This window comes from Symphalangus syndactylus, chromosome 4 (genome assembly GCF_028878055.3).
Source record: "Symphalangus syndactylus isolate Jambi chromosome 4, NHGRI_mSymSyn1-v2.1_pri, whole genome shotgun sequence".
In the NCBI taxonomy this organism is placed as follows: domain Eukaryota; kingdom Metazoa; phylum Chordata; class Mammalia; order Primates; family Hylobatidae; genus Symphalangus; species Symphalangus syndactylus.
The window spans coordinates 28,344,337-28,364,699 of record NC_072426.2 but is presented as its reverse complement, the minus strand read 5'-3'; the positions used below and the strand labels follow the sequence as shown (position 1 = coordinate 28,364,699).

At 42.1% G+C, this 20,363-nt stretch overlaps 1 protein-coding gene across 1 annotated transcript; it reads left to right on the top strand.

The window, feature by feature from the left end:
- Positions 1 to 5,931: 5,931 nt before the first annotated feature.
- On the top strand, positions 5,932 to 13,339 carry MBL2 (mannose binding lectin 2). Its single transcript, XM_055273934.1, has 5 exons — positions 5,932 to 5,979; positions 7,071 to 7,266; positions 7,932 to 8,048; positions 9,402 to 9,470; positions 10,204 to 13,339. Exons 2-5 carry the CDS (start codon positions 7,071 to 7,073, stop codon positions 10,575 to 10,577), a joined length of 756 nt encoding a protein of 251 aa, XP_055129909.1. The 5' UTR covers positions 5,932 to 5,979; the 3' UTR covers positions 10,578 to 13,339.
- The last annotated feature ends 7,024 nt before the right edge of the window (positions 13,340 to 20,363 follow it).

Genomic DNA, 20,363 nt, shown 5'->3' with positions numbered 1-20,363 from the left:
TGCACTTCTGTTGTGCTGCCTCTGCTCGTCCCTCTTCCCCCAGGTGTGTCTCCCTCAATCTTAGGGAAGCAGTGGCCCTCCCAACAGGGACACCGCACTCCGGGCCGCCTGCTGCACCTACGACCCACTCCCGCTGCGCCGACCACTGCGGCCACGACCTACGGCTTGCCTGGCCCACCTGTGCTCCGGAGGCGGGCTGATGCCTGCTTGTCCCAGAACTACAGAGAAGCTCTGGCCCCAAAAACCAGCACAGCCACCCAGTGGGTTCAACTACCCTTTCTCCTATGAGGTCTGAACCATAGAGAATGTCTTACATTCTATAGTTACTTTTTAATCAGGGTTTAATAATTCTTTATATTAAACTACCCCTGTTTAGATCACTGTGTGATGTCTGTTTCCTGATTGGCTGCAAAGTGCTAAACCTTTTCATCCTCGCAAAGCTACAGGTGAGCTCATTTAATCACAGGTGGGGAGACAGACTTTAAGAAATGGCACAGACTCACATTCAGATACTCCTCCCCCCCGCCCACGCACATACACAAGTATATGTACACAAGTGCATGCACACGCACACACATGGATACATACAGGGTGAATTTTTGTCAAAGTGTACAATGTGGGATCTTAGGTAAATTAATGATGCAATTAATCCGTTAATAATGCAATTAATCTATCATTAATCTACAGTTGAGCTTTCTGTGTCTCTGGTCCCAGGAAGGTAGAAAAGAGCAGGAAGGGTACCAGGAAAGCTGCCTCATGATATTGGAAGCTCTTTGGGGTCACCTGTGATTTTTTCTCTGTTGTACCCAGGCTTGGCTGTTACATGCAGCAGATCACAAGAATCAAGTGAGATGGTGTTGGGAAGAAATGTGTTTCTGCCCAACTCCCTACATTTCTGATCCTACCCTAAATATCTAGATGTTTAACTGTCACACTGTCACAGGGGGTTTGGTGATCTAATTGGTTAGAGCCCAAGCACTCACTGTGCCATGGCTTTCGGTAAGCCTCGAAAGGTGAGTACCTCCCTGTGTTCCCAGTTTCAGGCCTGGGGAGCTGCCATCTCTGTCTCTTCCACTCCTCCTTGCTGGTATCTGTGTGACTGGGTTGGTTTAGATGCAGGAGTACCATCTCTCCAACTCCGTTTTGTGTGTCAGAAAGCTTTGCTTGTTTGTCTTTAATACTCCAAATCTCCGGTTTCTAACCCCCTGACTTCCATGTCTCCAGTTTCCCAGTCCTGCAAAAGTCCTTTGCTCTGCTCTCGCAGTTCCTCTGTGTGTTCTTCAGCAATATGCACCCTGGTGGTTTGCACTTTCTATCGTGTTTATTATTCTAATGACTGATGTCCATGTTAATGTTTCTATTTCATTGCTTTTCTACTGCCTCTTGCTTGTGTCACTGATTTCTCTATGGATATTGATTATACTTATTTTAAATTACTGGTATTCCTTTCCAATAATTTTGCAGCCAGTAGTGTGTGCTTCTGGTCCTTATTTTTCCATTGTGCTGTTCGTGCCCCTCTCAGCCCGCTCTTTATCGCAGCAGTGAGCAACCTCCTTTTGGGGGTGTAGCCTGTCTGGTCACCTCTGCCACATGCTGCTCTGGGTCGCTCGGTGAGCCAAAACAGAGGCAGAGAACGGGCCTGGACAAGAAGTGTCCCTGGCCCCAGAAACCTAGCAATGAGGGTCACCCACCAGGAAATTCTTGTTTTTTGTTTGTTTGTTTGTTTGCTTTGTTTTTTTTGTTTGTTGTTGTTTTTTTTTTGAGAGAAGCTGCCCCAGAGGGAGGACACTGGTGGAAGGAATATACCAGGCCTGGGAGTGAAGGGGCAGGAGGAAAAATGGGAGTAAGGAATGTCTGAGGAGAGTCTGAGAGCCACATGTGTTCTGATTTCTGTGGCAAAAGAGCAGGTCTTTGCTATCCTAACTACTGAGCCTGGATACTGCTGTCCTTTCACTGCAGCCACCCTGTGTTCAAGGCCATGTCACAGATAAGCATGTCTCTATCACATGGGCACATATGATACCCTCTGACCACCCGGCCATGGCTGTAGGGGCCTAAGGTAGTCCTTGCCAGATGCAGTGGGTCTGTGTATTTGTGTTGGTTAAAAAGAAGGCCTATGACATTTACACATTCTCAGAGAGTTCATGAGCAAAAACAGGCAAAGAAAAAATACCAGGACTGGAACACAGGACAGTACGGGATGAAAAGTATGGGAAGGTCAGGCCTTAGAGCTACAAAGGACACTGCTGACAACAAGAAAGCAGCCTACCACTGTCAGCTGTCTCTCACAGCCTGTCTCTCATGGCCAGACCATGGTATTCCCTGCTGACCCTAAACACTTCCACAGGTATCGGTGTACAACGAAATTACTCTGTTGTGAGATCCCAAATCATTCCAAAATCATGTCTTCATACAGACATAAAAGGTTGCTCTGTGAATCACAAAAACGAAAAACATGCCCCTCGCCTGCTTAACGTAAACATCTGCCACTCTTTTAAAAAATACAGCTTCGCCTTGCTCTGTTCTACTTATCTCCTAAATGAAAGTTAAGACGCACAATCACGGAATTTCCCAGCTTATGAACAGCACCCTATCCAGAATAGTCTCCTGCTTCTTAAACCCTTCCTCCAAAACCACCTAACACAAAACCAAGTCTTATAGAAATCCCCTCCTGACACTCTGTTACTGAGAAATCCTAGGGTACACCATTGTGCTCAATATTACTGTTGAAACAGTTAAAAGAAACTAAAAATAATAAATCCATTTTATCTGACTATAAGCATATTCCTGATGGTCCTCGCTTGGAGAGCAGTAACATTCTTGTTTCTATTGTCCTACTCAGAGTATCCCTGTTCAAAAGGGAATGAGGTTCAAAATCTGATTTGAAAGATGTAAAACTGAGGTTCAGCCAGAATATGGGGTCTATCTAAGCTCATATTCATGAGTCAAAACCAAGCCTTCTGGTTTCCAATCTCAAACCATGCCTCCCACATGGAGCCACCCAAGAACACTGCTTCCCAAGCTGAGAAGACTCTTGAACAGTCACCCTGGAGGGAATGAAGGCCTGTCTTAAGCAGGCCTTCATTCCTGTCATGGTGAGCCGTGTGCCATGCACTCTGAATGTGGGCCAGTTAAGGACACACGACTCCACAGCCAAGGCAGCTGTGCCCTCTTTCCCAGACGAGGAAATTGAGGACATGAAGGCAGTGGAACTTGACTAAGGTCACACCGTTGGGAAATGGGAGAGCTGGGATTTCACCCTAGTCTACAAAAAAGGGGATGTAAGGCACCAGGCAGTCCTCCTGCAGGTCAGAGAGGCAGTTTTCTCTGCAGCCTGTTGGGGTGGGGTGGTTTTGTTGTGGCGCTGGCAAAATGGGAGCAGTGTTGGGAAGGTTTTTTTTTTTTTTTTTTTTTTTGAGACGGAGAGGCTCTGTGGCTGTGGCTCTGGCCCTGTCGCCCAGGCTAGAGTGCAGTGGCGCAATCTTGGCTCACAGCAAGCTCCGCCTTCCGGGTTCATGCCATTCTCCTGCCTCAGCCTCCTCAGTAGCTGGGATTACAGGTGCCCGCCACCACGCCCGGCTAGTTTTTCTTTTTTTTTTTGTATTTTTTAGTAGAGACGGGGTTTCACTGTGTTAGCCAGGATGGTCTCGACCTCCTGACCTCGTGATCCGCCCGCCTCGGCCTCCCAAAGTGCTGGGATTACAGGCGTGAGCCACCGTGCCCGGCCGGGAAGGGTTTTAAAGTCCAGAACAAATGCACACAGTGGCCTTATCTATGGGGTGGAGTGCAGAGTGGGCATTCGTGTGGAGAGAGACATTCAGGTTGCGACATGTGGAGAGTGGCCTCTTCTGTTGGGAAAGGCCTTCTGGAGAGCAGGATGTAACTGGGTGACACTCCAATCTCCGGATCAACTGCTAGATTGACTTTCCTCCAGATACCCACACCCTCTGAACCCAGTTCTAGGAAATTTCAGGGTCTGGAGGGCAGTTTCCTGACCTCTGGACTAGGTAAACAATGAAAGCAAGCACTGTGATTAAAGCCAGCACCGCCAGTGACCTGGAGTCAACTACCTCACCCCACCTTCTGCCACAGGAGCAGGAGCAGGGGGAAGCTCTGGCTGCTAAAGAATAAGAAGGGAAACAAGTCTTCTTAGGCCCTGTCTTCTTTAGGCCCTGGATCTCCTGATATCCATTGATGGCTTTGGGCATGTGGCTCTGTACCATCCTGGACATTTTTCCAGGCACAGGAGACAGGTCAGCAGGAAGTAAGGAAGCCAGTCCCTCCACAAGCCAAGAAGACTTCAATTGGAAGGGACCTGGAAGTGCATCTCACTCACATTTCATGTGGTGTTTGGAGGCCTCCATAGTACCCCCATCACATGGCCCCGCAGCCTCTGAACTTCCCATGATGGGCTCCCAACACCCCAAGCTACATGGCATTTTTCTGAAAGCTATATCGGAAATGTAGTTGAGAATCAAATGAACTATTCTTCATAAAAGTATTATTCCATCCCTTCTAGATTGTGCCCATTAACCACAGGAAGATGGTTCAAGCCATTAACACACACGATACCCATGATCTTATACCACCAAGTGCTGTTCTTTTGCTTCGTATCACAGTTGAGGGACCCTAGATAGTCAAGTCATAAATGTGCGTGCCCGTGAAAACTTCTTATTATCACTCACTATTCTAGCTAATTCTCAAGTGCAATCAATACCTCTGGTTTCTCAAATGTGCCCGCCTTCTTAATCCAGCTGCCATTACCCTGACCCAGGCCACTGTCTTCTGCTACTTAGATCATGGCAAGCATTTCCTTTCAGATCTGCTTTTCTCCAGTCCTGTTCCCTTCAACAACGTAGCCAGAACAAGCCTTGCAAAATTCAAATGTGATCACCTCTCCACTACTGCAGTTCCTCTAGTGACCCTTGGAAGGAAACCCAAAGTCTTTAACACAGTTTAAAATTCTTGTTATGAGGATGAAACTTGAAGACGTTGTGCTAAGTGAAATAAGCCAGATACAAAGGGGCTATTGTATGATTTCACATATAGGAGGTACCTAGAATAGATGAATTCAGAGAGACAGAAAGTAAAACAGAAGTTACTAGTGGCTGTGGGTAGGGGTAAATGAGAATTCTAGTTTAATGAGTTGAGAGTTTCAGTTTGGGATGATGAAAATCATCCCATGATATGGTGATGGTAACACAACAATGTGAATGTACTTAATGCTACTGAGTTGTATGCTTAATAATAATGGTCAAAATGATAAATTTTATGTCTATTTTACCACAATGAAAAACTGGAAAAGTAAAGTCAATGACTATAATATCATAAAGTGTAAGTAACATGAGAGAAAATAATTCAGACTAAGAGGATAGAGACTGCTGGTAGGACTATTTTAGAGTAAGTGATCAAGGTACTTATTTCTCTGAAATTGGAATATTTGAATAGAAGAGAAAGAGCTAGCCGGCGATGTCCGTAAGGGGTCCAGGCATGGAGACATCAAGTGAAGAGTCTGAGGCAGCAATGGCCTTAATGCATTAATGGCAGCAAGAGGTCTATGTGGTTTCATGGATGGGTGTGTGCGTGCAGGCACGTGTCTGTGTGTATAGTTGGTGTGCATGAGCATGCGTATGCATTTGTGAGTATCTTTGTTTTTCTGTTGGAAACAAGGATCTCAACATGACTAACTAGGTGAACCTAGTTATGGTAGTTCAGCAATGAGATTTGCCAGAATGGATGGCAATTGAAAGAGGAATTGTGCTGTATTAAAGCAGACAGCTGCCGAGCACTGTGTTGGAGGCTCCTAAATTTCTCATAGTTCTGAGAAGAGTTGTTTATTAATCTGGAGTTGAAGGCCAGGCCCAGGATATCCTTAAATTGCTGAGCCCAGCCTCCTCCCTCACTCTGAGGCATCTGCCAGAGCCCCAGGCTAGAGGGCCAGCATCCTTGTCCTTGAGTCCCTGCTCTGCAGAAACACCAGTAAGTCATTTCTGGTGAATAAATCTGGGTTCCCGGATCAAGGGTTTGGGGAGCTGACAAGGCCCTGGAGGCATGGAGGAGGCTTTCTAGGGGTGGGGGGAGTGGGATGGAAGGCAGAAATCAGGTTGAGGATGTCTCTTTTTCTGCTTGTGCTGGAGCATCTGTGACTTTCCTCTATTATCTGTTCATCTGCAGTGGAGATTGTCTTTGTTTTCAAAGGGAGCCTTGGAGGCTTAGACCTATGGGGCTGGGCTGCTGAGGTTTCTTAGGGGGTAATAGCTGGAAGAAAGCTCTGAAGAACAAATGAAAGGTTAAGATTGAGAAACGGGAGGAGGATTCAAGGCAAGTTGTCTAATTGCCAGTGGTTTTGACTCACAGAACATGGGGAATTCCTGCCAGAAAGTAGAGAGGTATTTAGCACTCTGCCAGGGCCAACATAGTAAGAAATTTCCAGAGAAAATGCTTACCCAGGCAAGCCTGTCTAAAACACCAAGGGGAAGCAAGCTCAAGTTAATTCTGGGCTGGGTTGGTAACTAAGGTTGAGGTTGATCTGAGGTTGAGACCTTCCTCTTTGGATCACCAGCTTTCAGCTCAGGGCCTGCCACTGAGCAAATGATAGTTAACAGGCCCTGGAGGGGAATCAGCTGCCCAGATACAAAGATGGGATTCAGGTGGCAGATGGACCCAAAGGGGACGTGGAGAGAAAGAGGAAGCTCCTACAGACACCTGGATTTCCACTCATTCTCATTCCCTAAGCTAACAGGCATGAGCGAGCTGGCAATGCACAGTCCCATTTGTTCTCACTACCATAGAAAGCATGTTTATAGTCTTCCAGCAGCAACACCAGGTGTCTCGGCACAGATGAACCCCTCCTTAGGATCCCCACTGCTCATCATAGTGCCTACCTTTGTTAAAGTACTAGTCACGCAGTGTCACAAGGAATGTTTACTTTTCCAAATCCCCAGCTAGAGGCCAGGGATGGGTCATCTATTTCTATATAGCCTGCACCCAGATTGTAGGACAGAGGGCATGTTCAGTAAATATGTGTTGATTAACTGAGATTAACCTTCCCTGACTTTTCTCACACCAAGATGAGGACCATGTCCCTGATTCCATCACTCTCTCTCCTTCTCATGAGTATGGTGGCAGCATCTTACTCAGAAACTGTGACCTGTGAGGATGCCCAAAAGACCTGCCCTGCGGTGATTGCCTGTAGCTCTCCAGGCATCAACGGCTTCCCAGGCAAAGATGGGCGTGATGGCACCAAGGGAGAAAAGGGGGAACCAGGTATATGTGGGCTGTTCTGTCTCTGCAATTCTTTACCTTCCAGAGAAAACTGCCTGGGGATATGAAGAGACTGATGTCCTATTTGAGTATATTTTTCTCAACTATACTATAACTCAAAACAGAGATTCAGTTTTCATTCTCTGGCATCTCAGAATTCCACACAGCAGTTTGTGACTAACAGTTGTCTTGCCTGCCCAGGAAAGTGGCCCACAGGTCAGGCCATCCCATGAGACACAGGATGAATTTTTCTTCTCTGGGTCATTGTCATGTCAGACCCCTATTCCCTTCAATAGGGATGGCGCCAGGTTCAAGAGGCCAAAGAAGAGACCTGGAGCCAGAAAACAAACATAGGTTTTACTGGGGGAACCTATTTACAGGGAGATCCAGCAGTAGTGGGCTGGAGAGGAGAACCACAACTACTTGTAAAAAAAAACAAGCAGTTGATTTTCACTTTGCATCCTCCCTGCAGCAACCTCCACGTGGCAACTTTATTTCTTAAGTTATTGCTCTCAGGTGCATACCATACAGTTATTGAGAGCAGTGCTCAGAAAGGTCAGTCCTGGGTCAAGGTCTCCTTTCTCCTGAGAAGGGATTGGGCATCAAACGCTTGAAGAGAGAGAGCAAGAACATAGATATTAAGTCACATTTCCTTTGTCTTCCAACAGGCCAAGGGCTCAGAGGCTTACAGGGCCCTCCTGGAAAGTTGGGGCCTCCAGGAAATCCAGGGCCTTCTGGGTCACCAGGACCAAAGGGCCAAAAAGGAGACCCTGGAAACAGTCCAGGTAAGGACCCCAGCAAGGTCTGAGCTGAGTGCACCCAGGGGTCTGAGACCTTGAGTACCCAGTAAGAGGTGCCCCTTCTCCTGTTCCTTCAAAGGAAGATACCCAAATTTGCTTTCTGACCCAGTGCCCTCAGCCCTCTCTTCATTCTTAGAGCCTTAGGGAATTCCTATAAATGCCTGAGTACAGACTTACAAACTTTTCAAGACAACTCCCTCATCAGGCACTCCCTGTAGGAGCTGAGCCTGGATTCTCCGTCAGCTGACACAGTCCAGTGTGAGGCCCTGGTCCTAGAGGGAGAAAATAGGCCATCTAAGTGTGGGCTTATTATGCCTATTTTTACAAAAGCATGTAACCATGGTCATATTTTACTTCATAAGAAACCAAGCCAAAGCTTAATAGCTTAAAAACATAGCCGTCAATTTAAGTCACAAGTCTGTGGGTCAGCCATGTGATTTCTCTGCTGGTTTAAGTTGGGCTTACTCATATGTCTGTGGTCAACTGATGGCCAATAGTCTCACTCATGTGTCTGGCTGTTGTTTGAATGTAAGCTGGAGTGATGAAGGTAATTGAACCACAACTCTCATCATCCAACAGGCTAGCCAGGGCTTGTTCACATAGCAGTGACTACAGGATTCCCAAGAGTAGAAATAAGATAGGCTTTAGGCTTCTTGAAGACTCAGAGCACATTATCATTTCTGTCAGACTGTATTGGTCAAAACAAGTCACAAGGCCAGCCCAGATTCAAGGAGTGGGGAAATAGACTCATGTCTTAATGCGAGGAGCTGTACCCTATTGAGGCCATTTTTGCCATCTACCACAAGTGATTTGCTCATGCCCTACCCACTTGGATAATGGGCAACTCACAAAAATCTTGGTTTCCTGACTAACTGAACAAACATGGAAAAAACAAAAACAAAACAAAAGACATCAAAAGCAAAACCTCTCCAAAGACAAAAACCCTGCAATCTTTTTCATCACTCTTCACCAGGTCCTAATAGAGTAATGCCTCAAGAGATTTCTTTTTAGTTTTGATAGAACAATTTATTTGAAAAAAAAATCTGTGAAGAACCTGGCATATGGATTGCTAGGTAATCAGGGAGTATATGTGTGCATGTGATATGTATGTGTACTTTGGGATACAGTAAACAGACAAAGAGTGACATTTGGGGTTGGATGGAAATAGAGATTTTTCATTCTTCTGGCTTTTCAGTATTTTTTATTTTCCTCCAAAGTGTAAACATCAATGTAAAATAAGCTTTTTTTTTTTCAGTTTGAAAAAGATGCTCCACTCTCTTGTATATGCATGGTTCTGAGGCTCCTTCTTAACAGTGCTTCTTTGTTGTAATTCTCTAGATTGTGATAGTAGCCTGGCTGTCTCAGAAAGAAAAGCTCTGCAAACAGAAATGGCACGTATCAAAAAGTGTAAGTTTTTCTCTTACTCTCCAGGCAGCTTGAAGTTTGGGAAAAATAGAATGCAACAAATATTTATTGAATGCATACAATTTTCAGTACCCTGCTAGGCATTTCTCATATTCTGACCTCATGAAATTCTCACAACAATTTGGTAGAAATGGAGGCAAAGGGAAGTTAAATTACTGCTCAAATGCACTGAGCTAATAAATGGCAGGAGTGGTTTATAGATGGAAGTCAGTCTGACTTGAGATACCCTAATCCTTTACCCTCTGATATTGCTCACTGAAAATGGGACTTATATTCCTTTGTTGCACTGGTATTGAGACCTGGCTGTGGGGTCTAACCTGTCTGGGGCAAATATTTTCGGACATTTTTGTTTGGTCTCAAGTTAATAATTTAGAATTCAGAAGTCCAAATTATACGTCTTTTAGAATTCTGATCCGAAAGCACAGAGAGGCCTTTGTACCAGTCTGTCTGTTCACATTTGGGTTGCCATATTTAACAAATAAAAAGACAAAGCACCAGTTAAATTGGATTTCAGCTTAAAAACATTTTTAGTATAAGTATGTCTGAAAAATTCTGTGGGAGATATACTAAAATATTCATTGTTTGTCTGAAATTCAAATTTAACTGGACATACTATATTTTATCCGGCAACTCTACTCTAGAAGACTTTTTCTTGAGAAATACCTTGAGTTGGGCTTAAGGATGAGTCAGTTTCATCCACTTTTTCACATTTTAGGGCTGACCTTCTCTCTGGGCAAACAAGTTGGAAACAAGTTCTTCCTGACCAATGGTGAAATGATGACCTTTGAAAAAGTGAAGGCCCTGTGTGTCAAGTTCCAGGCCTCTGTGGCCACCCCTAGGAATGCTGCAGAGAACAGAGCCATTCAGAATCTCATCAAGGAGGAAGCCTTCATGGGCATCACTGATGAGAAGACAGAAGGGCAGTTTGTGGATCTGACAGGAAATAGACTGACCTACACAAACTGGAATGAGGGTGAACCCAACAATGCTGGTTCTGATGAAGATTGTGTATTGCTGCTGAAAGATGGCCGGTGGAATGATGTCCCCTGCTCCTCCTCCCATCTGGCTGTCTGCGAGTTCCCTATCTGAAGGGTCACATCACTCAGGCCCTCCTTGTCTTTTTACTGCAACCCACAGGCCCACAGTCTGCTTGAAAAGATAAATTATATCAATTTCCTCATATCCAGTATTGTTCCTTTTGTGGGCAATCACTAAAAAGGATCACTAACAGCACCAACAAAGCAATAATAGTAGTAGTAGTAGTAGTAGTAGTAGTAGCAGCGGTAGTAGTCATGCTAATTATATAATAATATATTTTTATATACTATGAGGCCCTATCTTTTGCATCCTACATTAACTATCTAGTTTAATAAATCTGTAATAGTTTCAATAGTGTTAACTTGCTGCAATATGAAAATAAGATGGATTCATTTTTCCATTTACAACAAACACCTGTGCTCTGTTGAGCCTTCCTTTCTCTTTGGGTAGAGGGTTCCCCTAATGACATCACCACAGTTTAATACCATAGCTTTTTACCAAGTTTCAGGTATTAAGAAAATCTATTTTGTAACTTTCTCTATGAGCTCTGTTTTCTTTCTAATGAGATATTAAACCATGTAAAGAACATAAATAACAAATCTCAAGCAAACAGCTTCACAAATTCTCACACACATGCGCACCTATATACTCACTTTCTAGATTAAGATATGGGACATTTTTGACTCCCTAGAAACCCCTTTATAACTCCTCCTAGTACTAACTCCTAGAAAAATACTATTCTGACCTCCATGACTGCACAGTAATTTTGTCTGTTTATAAACATTGTATAGTTGGAATCACACTGTGTGTAATGTTGTATGTCTTGTTTACTCAGAATTAAGTCTGTGAGATTCATTCATGTCACATGTACAAAAGTTTCATCCTTTTCATTGCCATGTAGGGTTCCCTTATGTTAACATACCTCAGTTCATCCATTCTACTGTTAATAGGCACTTAAGTGGCTTCCAGTTTTTGGCCATGAGGAAGAGAACCCACGAACATTCCTGGACTTGTCTTTTCGTGGACATGGTGCACTAATTTCACTACCTATCCAGGAGTGGAACTGGTAGAGGATGAGGAAAGCATGTATTTAGCTTTAGTAGATATTACCAGTTTTCCTAAGTGATTGTATGAATTTATGCTCCTGCCAGCAATGTGTGGCAGTCCTAGATGCTCTATGTGCTTGTAAAAATTCAATGTTTTCAGTTCTCTTAATTTTCATTATTCCTGTGGATGTAAAGTGATATTTCCCCATGGTTTTAATCTGTATTTCCCCAACATGTAATAAGGTTGAACACTTTTTTATATGCTTATTGGGCACTTGGGTATCTTCTTTTGTGAAGTACCTGTTCACATCTTTTGTATTTTGTTTAAATTAGTTAGCCAATATTTTTCTTATTGATTTTTAAGTTATTTTTACATGCTGAATATGTCCTTTTTAATGTGTATTACAAATATTTTGCTAGTTTTTGACTTGCTCCTAATGTTGAATTTTGATGAACAAAATTTCCTAATTTTGAGAAAGTCTATTTATTCATATTTTCTTTCAAAATTAGTGCTTTTTGTGTCAGGTTTAAGAAATTTTTGCCCATCCCAAAATCATGAAGATATTTTTCATAATTTTGAAACCATGAAGAGATTTTTCATGATTTTGAAATCATGAAGATATTTTTCCATTTTTTTCTAATAGTTTTATTAATAAACATTCTATCTATTCCTGGTAGAATAGATATCCACTTGAGACAGCACTATTTGTAGGAAAGACCATTTTTCCTCCATTGAATTAGGGTGGTGCATTTTTGTAAGTTAGGTAACTGTATGTGTGTGTGTCTGTTTCTGGGCTGTCTATTCTAGTCTATTTGTTGATGCTTGTGTCAAACAGTACACTATTTTAATTACTGTACATTTATAGTTGTAACTATAGTCCAGCTTTGTTCTTCAAGTCAAGATTTCCATATAAATATTAGAAACAGCTTCTCAGTTTCCACAAAAACCTGATGAGGCTTCCATTGGGACCACATTGACTCAATCAACTTATGCAGAACTGGCAACTTACTGCTGAATCTCTAATCAATGTTCATTGTGTATCCCTTTGTTTAACAAGGATTTCTTTAACTTCATTGCTATGTTTTGACATTTTCAGTTTAAAAACCTTATATATCTTGTTTTGGTGGTTTTAGTGATTTTAATAATATATTTTTAATATTTTTTCTTTTCTATTGTACACAGAAATACAGTTTTAAGTTTTGTGTGTAGTCTTACAATGTTTAGTAACCTCAATAAGTTTATTTCTTAAATCTCGTAATTTGTAGATTCTTCTGGATTTTGTATATGCATAGTCATGTAAGCCGAAAATATGGCAATACTTGTTTCTTCCCAATTGCTTTACTTTTTTTCTTACCTTATTGCACTGGTTAGCAACCCCAACACAGAGACCACCAGAGCAGATATAGACTCCTGAAAGACAATATAATGAAGTGCTCCAGTCAGGCCTATCTAAACTGGATTCACAGCTCTGTCACTTAATTGCTACATGATCTAGAGCCAGTTACTTTGTGTTTCAGCCATGTGTTTGCAGCTGGGAGAAAATAATGATTCCTATTTCATGAAAATTGTGGGGACGATGAAATAAGTTAACACCTTTAAAGTGTGTAGTAAAGTATCAGGATACTACATTTTAGTTCTTAATACACACAGTTATGCCACTAGATATATGCTTTTTAATGAGATAATGTGATATTATAAATAACACGTATCGATTTTTAAAAATTAAATCAACCTTACTTTGATGGAATAAACTCCATTTAGTCACATTTTATCTTGTGTATATATTAGTGGAGTAGACTTATTAATAGTTTGTTTAGAACATTTGCACCTACGTTCATGAGAGATACTGGCTTTTTATCCCTTCCTTAATGCACTTGCTATGGTTTGGTGTCAATGTTATGTAAGCCTCATTAAAATGAGCTGTGATGTGCTCTCATGCTCCCTATTATCTAAAATAATTTGTGTAAAATTATACTTTAATGTTAGATAAATTCACCAGTGAAGCCATCTTGGAATGGTGTTTTCTGTTGGGAAATGATTTTAATTTCAGATTTAATTTGCTCATGATCTACACCTATTCATGTTTTCTGTCTTTTGTTCAGTTTCAGTGAGTTATATTTTTCAAGGAATGTGTCAATTTCCTCTGCATATATATGTATTGGCATAAAATTGTTACAATATCTTCATATTTCTTTTCAATGTAAGTAGGATCTATAGCAATGTCTATGTATCTGTTATGATTATTTGTATTTTATCTCTTTTTTTTTTTTTTTTTTGAGACAGTGTCTCACTCTGTCACCCAGGCTGGAGTGGCTGGAGTGGTTGGAGTGCAGTGGCACGATCTTGGCTCACTGCAACCTCTGCCTCCCAGGTTCAAGAGATTCTTCTGCCTCAGCCTCCCAGGTAGCTGGGATTACAGATGCCCACCATCATTCCCGGCTAATTTTTGTATTTTTAGTGGAGACGAGGTTTTGCCATGCTGGCTAGGCTGGTCTCGAACTCCTGACCTGAGGTGATCTGCCTGCCTCAGCCTCCCAAAGTGCTGGAATTACAGGCATGAGCCACTGTGCTTTGCCTGTCTCTTTTTTTCTTAATCAATCTTGCAAAGGATTTGTCAATTTTATTAATTTTTTTCCAAAAACTTCTTTTTGGTGTTTTCTCTACTAACCTCTATGATTTCATTTATTTATATCTGTTCCTATCTTTATCATTTTCTTGTATCGATCTTCTGTGGGTTTGATTGGCCATTCTTTTTCTAGCTTCTTTTAATTGACATTTAGAGAACTGATTTTCTTCCTTTCTTCTTTGCTAATATAATCATTTAAAGTTATAATTTTTATTTAAGAACTATTTTAGCTGCATACCACAGGTTTGGATATGTATCTTTTGTCACCAATTCAAAATATGTTTTTCATATCCAATTCAAAATATTTTATAATTTTCATTGTGACTTCTTTGACTCATGGTTTATTTATAAGTGTGTGGTTTAATTCCTAAATATTTGGGTATTTTAAAAAGCTATACTCCTGTAAGTGATTTATAGTTTAATTCCACTGTATCCAGAAATATACCTTTATATGAGTTCAATCTTTTGAAATTTGTTAAGATTTTATTTTATGATCTAGGTTATGATTTAGAATGGTAACTGTATTATGTGCACTAGAAATAATGTGATTTTTACAGTTGATTAGTGTATCATTAGGTCAGGATATTAATCTTGTTCGTATTTTCTGTATTCTCACTAATATTTCATCCTTTTAGAAGGAAATAACAAAGATCAGAACAGAAATAAATGACATAGAGAGTAGAAAAGCAAATAGATCAATGAAACTCAAAAGTTAATTTTTGTGAAATGATACAATTTCCAAACTTTAGCTAAAATAACTAAGAAAAATACAGAGAAGACTCAAAATCAGAAATGAGAGAGGAGACATGACAACTGATAACATACAAGTACAAAGGATCGTAAGAGCTACATTCCTTTCTGTTACATTGTTTTCTATTTACATTCTGATTGTCTCTCGCTTGCTCCCTGTCTTCTTTTAAAGTTTTATTTCATAAGAGCTAAAAAAATCTAGGTTCAAAATGTACAGATATCTTTTGTAACTTACCATTAGGCAAAATTGTCTTAGAGAACTCAATTATTATTCAAGTAAAAAATGATCAATTGAATTTCATCAAAATTAAAGATTAACTCAGTTTGTTAAACTTTAGGAAAACAGGCAAACCATGACTGGGAGAAAAATATTTGCAAATATTGGCCTGTATCTGTCAAATGATACATAGGATACAGAAACAACTGCTATGAGACAGTAATAAAAAGACAAAACTGGGAAGGGCTGGCCAGGGACCAAAGGAGAAGAAATGAAACACAGGACAGACCACCTTCAGTGTCCTTGGTCAGGAATTCCCATTCCTTAATGTTGTGGGCTAAATGGTGTCACAAAAAAAAAAAAAAAAAAAAAAAAAAAAAAAAATCTATGCAAGTCCTAACCACCAGGACTTATGAATGCACCCTTATGTGAAATTAGGGTCTTTACAGTTATAATAAAGACAAGATGAGGCCACACTGGATTAGAGCAGGCCCTAATCCACTGACTGGTGTCCTTATAAGAAGAGGGAAATTTGGACACACAGTCACACAAGGAGAATGCTGTGTGATGAAGGAGGCAGAGATTGGAGTGATGCATCTTTAAGACAAAGACTGCCAAAGACTGTGGACAATACTGGTATCAGAAACTTCTAACAGCTTCTTCTGAAACATCTGCCTACAGCCTTGTTTTCTACTAAAATCTTCCATTCTATGAGAAAACACAGAATATGATGAACCATTCAGCCAGGAAACTGCTGCTAGTTCCTCAGGGCTGTTTACCTGTGATGGCCTATATCAGAAGCTGGGAGTGAGGCGTAGAAGAATATTCCTCAGAGCCTCCAGTAGGAACCAACCCTAGTGACACTTTGATCTCAGACTTCTAGCCTCCAGCACTGTGTGAGAATAAATTTATGTTGTTCTAAGCCACCCAGTTTGTGGTAGTTTATTATGAAAGCCCTAGAAAACAAATACACTTGGCAATGGAGACTCCTGTTGTGTATACTACAGTAGACTGAATTGTTCCCTGGAAAACATCCTCTGAGCTTCAGTCTTATGATCGGGAAGACAGAAAAACAGAGAGAGAGAGAGAGAAAGAGAGAGAGAGAGAATGAATGAATGGAGATATTCTCATGTGCTTTCCAGGACCTCCATAAAAAGTCACTCCAGGGTCTGGGCTCACATCCCCATTGGGAGATTCATCAGGAGGGAGTGGGCTACTGTGGTGTATGTGATTCAAGGGCTGGGGCCTGCCACACTCATGAGAATAATGATGGCTTCAACGTTGACCTCACAGGAAGGTGTCTCCACAGTACTGAAGGCCAATCTGGGCAAGGAGCTGCAGGCCACCCTCAGGCAGACACCAGGCTTTTAGCTAAGGGTGAGGGGGAACTTTGGGGCCCAGTGAGCCCATGTAACCCACAGCAGGACTTTGTCACTGCAACCAAAGTGAGTAGCGGGGAGCTGGCTGGGAGAGGACCAGGAGTGAGCTAGGTGTGTGTACAGGTTGGGTGCCATGTGATTTAAATCTTTACAGGAGAATCAGAGTGGAACAAGAGGTGAAGAAAAACCTGTAGAAAGGGTTTCTGAGTAACTTTTATGTGCCATATTTTGTACTTAGAAACTTTGCACTATGACCTCATAAAACATCATTTTACAAAAGAGGAAAAGAGATTCTAAGAGGTTGGGATACTCGCAGCGAGCTCACAGTTCATGTGAGGTAGCTTTAGAAAGTTGAAAATTCACAACTGTCTCACTCAAAACTCATGTCATCAAGCATATTCTCCATGTGTTAATCCATCCTCTAGGTCATAAATAGGTTCAAGCAATTCCTCTTGTTCTTCTCTCCCAGTTTCTGGCCAGTGTTATGTAACCTAGCTCCTCCTTTCAGACTTGTCTCCCCTTAACACCCCACCTGATAAGGCATCACTTAGAGATGCCAAAAGAAGAAACTGCTGAGGACAGGCAACCACTTTCACACTGCAGGACAGAATGATACATAAAAAATGGTGATGAGGCAGTACCATACCCCTCCTTACACACACACAAGCACACATACAAGAAACACCCAAGGGAAACACAAAATAAACACGTATACAGCAAACATACAAACACTCATAGATGCATAGAAGTCAGACTCTAATCAAAGACCTGACTGTGATCCCTCTCTTCTCCAGCTCTGATCTTGCAGGAATCCATGATCATGGAGGGAAATGGGACCTTTGCCAGCAACAGGCAGTCATTTGGCTGCCCACTGTGAACTCTGTGTCCGTGAGTCCATCACCACCCTCATGGACCTGAAGAACACAGGCCTAGTATGTCTCATGAGGAAAGTAACACACCTACCTGGGCCTAAGGGAGGACCCAGACCCAGGAAATTGCTCTACCTGAATGAGACCCCTGTAACTGTACATTTGCTACCCAGAGGAGCCTGATGGACAAGACAGAGGAAAATGCGTGGAGATGAACGGGATGGGAAATGGAATAACATAAACTTTGTGCAGTCCTATCTCACTATGTGAGTTCCACATGCATCACCAGGAAAGTCAGGAAGATTAATGCTTGTTCCCGAAAGGGGATTGCTCCCTCAGAGCACCCTTCTGGGCACCAATATCTGAATAGTAATGGTTAGTTTGGGCCTTCCAGTTTGATCAATATTATATGAAAAGTACTGTTGTTAGCTGAAAGGTAACCTCCAATGATATATTCATATTCTAATCTCTGGGACCCGTGAATATTACTTTACAGGGCAAAATAGTGCATACTATCTTATATGTGATATGATTAAATTAAGGATCTTGAGAGGAGGAATTACCCTGGATTATTTGGTTGGGCCCTTTTTTAGCCATTTCAGATTGCTGTAACAAAGTATTGTAGACTGGTTGACTTATAAATTACAAATTTATTTCTCACAGTCCTGGAAGATGGAAGTCCAAGATCAGCATGCTACCATGGCCAGGTTCTGGTGAGGTTGTGGACCTCTTCCAGGTTCTAGACAGCTGACTGCTCCTTGTGTTCTTACATGGTAGAAAGAGACTGGTAGAGCTCTCTAGAGTCACAGACTCCATAATGGCACAAACCTCATTTAGCAGAGCTCCACCCTCATGACCTAATCACCTCCAAAGGCCACAACTTCTAATACCATCATATTGACAGTTAGGATTTCAAGATAGGAATTTTGAGAGGAAACAAACATTCAGTCCATTGCAAGCCCTAAATAAAATCACATGTATCAAGATGGGCAGGGGGAGTTTGGAGACAGATGTCCAGAAGAAGAAGAGGAAGGAATGAGGAAGCCGAGATTGGAGCAATGCAGCCACAAGCAAAGAAACATCTGCAAACACTGAAGGAAGGAAGAAGAAAGCTGAGGCTGAAAGAGGCAAGAAAGAGATCCTCCCCTAGAGTGTCTAAAGGGAGTGTAGCCCTGCCAACACTTTGATTTCAGACTTCTGGACTCCAGAAATTGCAGCAAATGAATTTCTGTTGTTTTAATCCACCTAGCTTGTGTTAATTTACTACAGTCATCCTAGGAAATTAAAACAAGTATGCACAGGGATTTTTGCTCGGGACTCATGAAAAACTACAGGCTCCTGAAGGAGGCATGAGCCTCCTTTGGACAATCTCTATGCAGTGGCCACCACAAACAGTAGCACCCCTCTCCTATAAAGTGTGTCTGCGGGTTATGAGGCAAACTCCAGTCACTCCTCTTTCAGGATCCATGGGATCACCTTTTCATGGAGAACGACGAATGTCTTGAACTCATGAGCACCAGAATTCTCTCATTCCTGGAGGCCCTTGAAAGGCTCATCCTTCTCTGTGTCCCTTAGTATCTTTGCCCCACTCCTGTCTGCTCTAAGATGTGGTCTTTTTGATGCTGGCCCCTTAAACTCTGCGGCTGTGGATGTCTATGCCCAATTCTAGGTCTTTCATAACAGCATCCTTATCAATTACATGCACTGTTTCCCACTCATGTCTGCAATCAGTTGATTTCAACCTCCCTCCTTACCAAGAGTGGCTTCTCTTCCCACATTTGTTAACCCAGGATCTCAGTGGGTCTCTCTGTTCCTATCCATGATGTGGTCTGTGTCAGAGGTCTCAGCTGGAGAGTGCCAATGGGAAGAATGACAGAAAGTACTCATGAATGATGAGATAACTTGTGGAGTGGGGCTGGAAATGGATACATGAGCCCACACACACACCCGCACATGCACACACACACCCCTCCCATGCTACATTTGGCAGATAGATAGTCCAATTGAAACTTCTTGCATAATATTAAGCTCCCCTTCCTGCTTCTGACCCCTCACATTAAAAGGAATATTTTAGAATGCAACCACTAAATCTTCCAGTAGCAGCAGAGGCAAGGCACAATTTCAAGTACATCCCAGAGCTGACACCCAGGCAACGATGCTGTGAGGAGTGGAGTATCCTCCCTCTGGGTGCTGAGCTCCCTGACACTGTCAGCATGCAGGTAGGTTCCGGAGCATCTTCTATGTGACAGCTACAGAGCAGTGGATGTTTCTACTTGGCAAAATTAAAGACAAATTTATTTCAATCAAAATCTTACATGGAACACAAATACATAGAAGAGGTTAAAGAACAATTTCATCAAAAAGTAATTGTTTAATTCAAATTTATTCCTTTACATGAGACAGAGCGCTCTAATAAACATAAAAATTTTGGAAATCCAGTCATTGATGATAACTATAGTCTCATGTAAACCCTCGAATTCCGTTCACCTTTTCATATCGGATTTGGGTTGCACAATGTTAGAATACCGAGTGACATGCATATGTACTTACAAATGACAGCCAGGTGCAATGTGCAGTCTGCCATCTTATTAGTACAACTATGCGTTTAGACTCATCATAGGTCACACTTAGCCCTGGATTCATTTAGAAGGATAGAAAGATAGGAAAGGGAACACAGCCTGCCATTAGGACGGCACCAAACATTGTTCTGCAGTGAGAGGAGGCCTGACAGGAGTCACGCAGCAGTCTAGGGGCTGCTCTCTGCCCCTCCAGGGAGACTTCAGGTGTGACCGAGTTAGACCTACACAAACAGGTACAGTAATGGCTTAGAACTGACCCTGGCTTAAAATTCCCTCATTCCTGATAGGAACCAATATATGTTATGACAATAGCTCCATAGGCAAAGTTTCCAGGTCTCCACAAGGGACATATGAGACACAAGAATCACCG

Excerpts from the sequence above, each read along its gene's own strand:
- MBL2 (XM_055273934.1), top strand. The coding sequence starts at position 7,071 with ATGAGGACCATGTCCCTGATTCCATCACTCTCTCTCCTTCTCATGAGT. Across the intron at positions 7,267-7,931 it reads GGGAGAAAAGGGGGAACCAG|GCCAAGGGCTCAGAGGCTTA; the intron begins GTATATGTGGGC and ends GTCTTCCAACAG. Across the intron at positions 8,049-9,401 it reads AGACCCTGGAAACAGTCCAG|ATTGTGATAGTAGCCTGGCT; the intron begins GTAAGGACCCCA and ends GTAATTCTCTAG.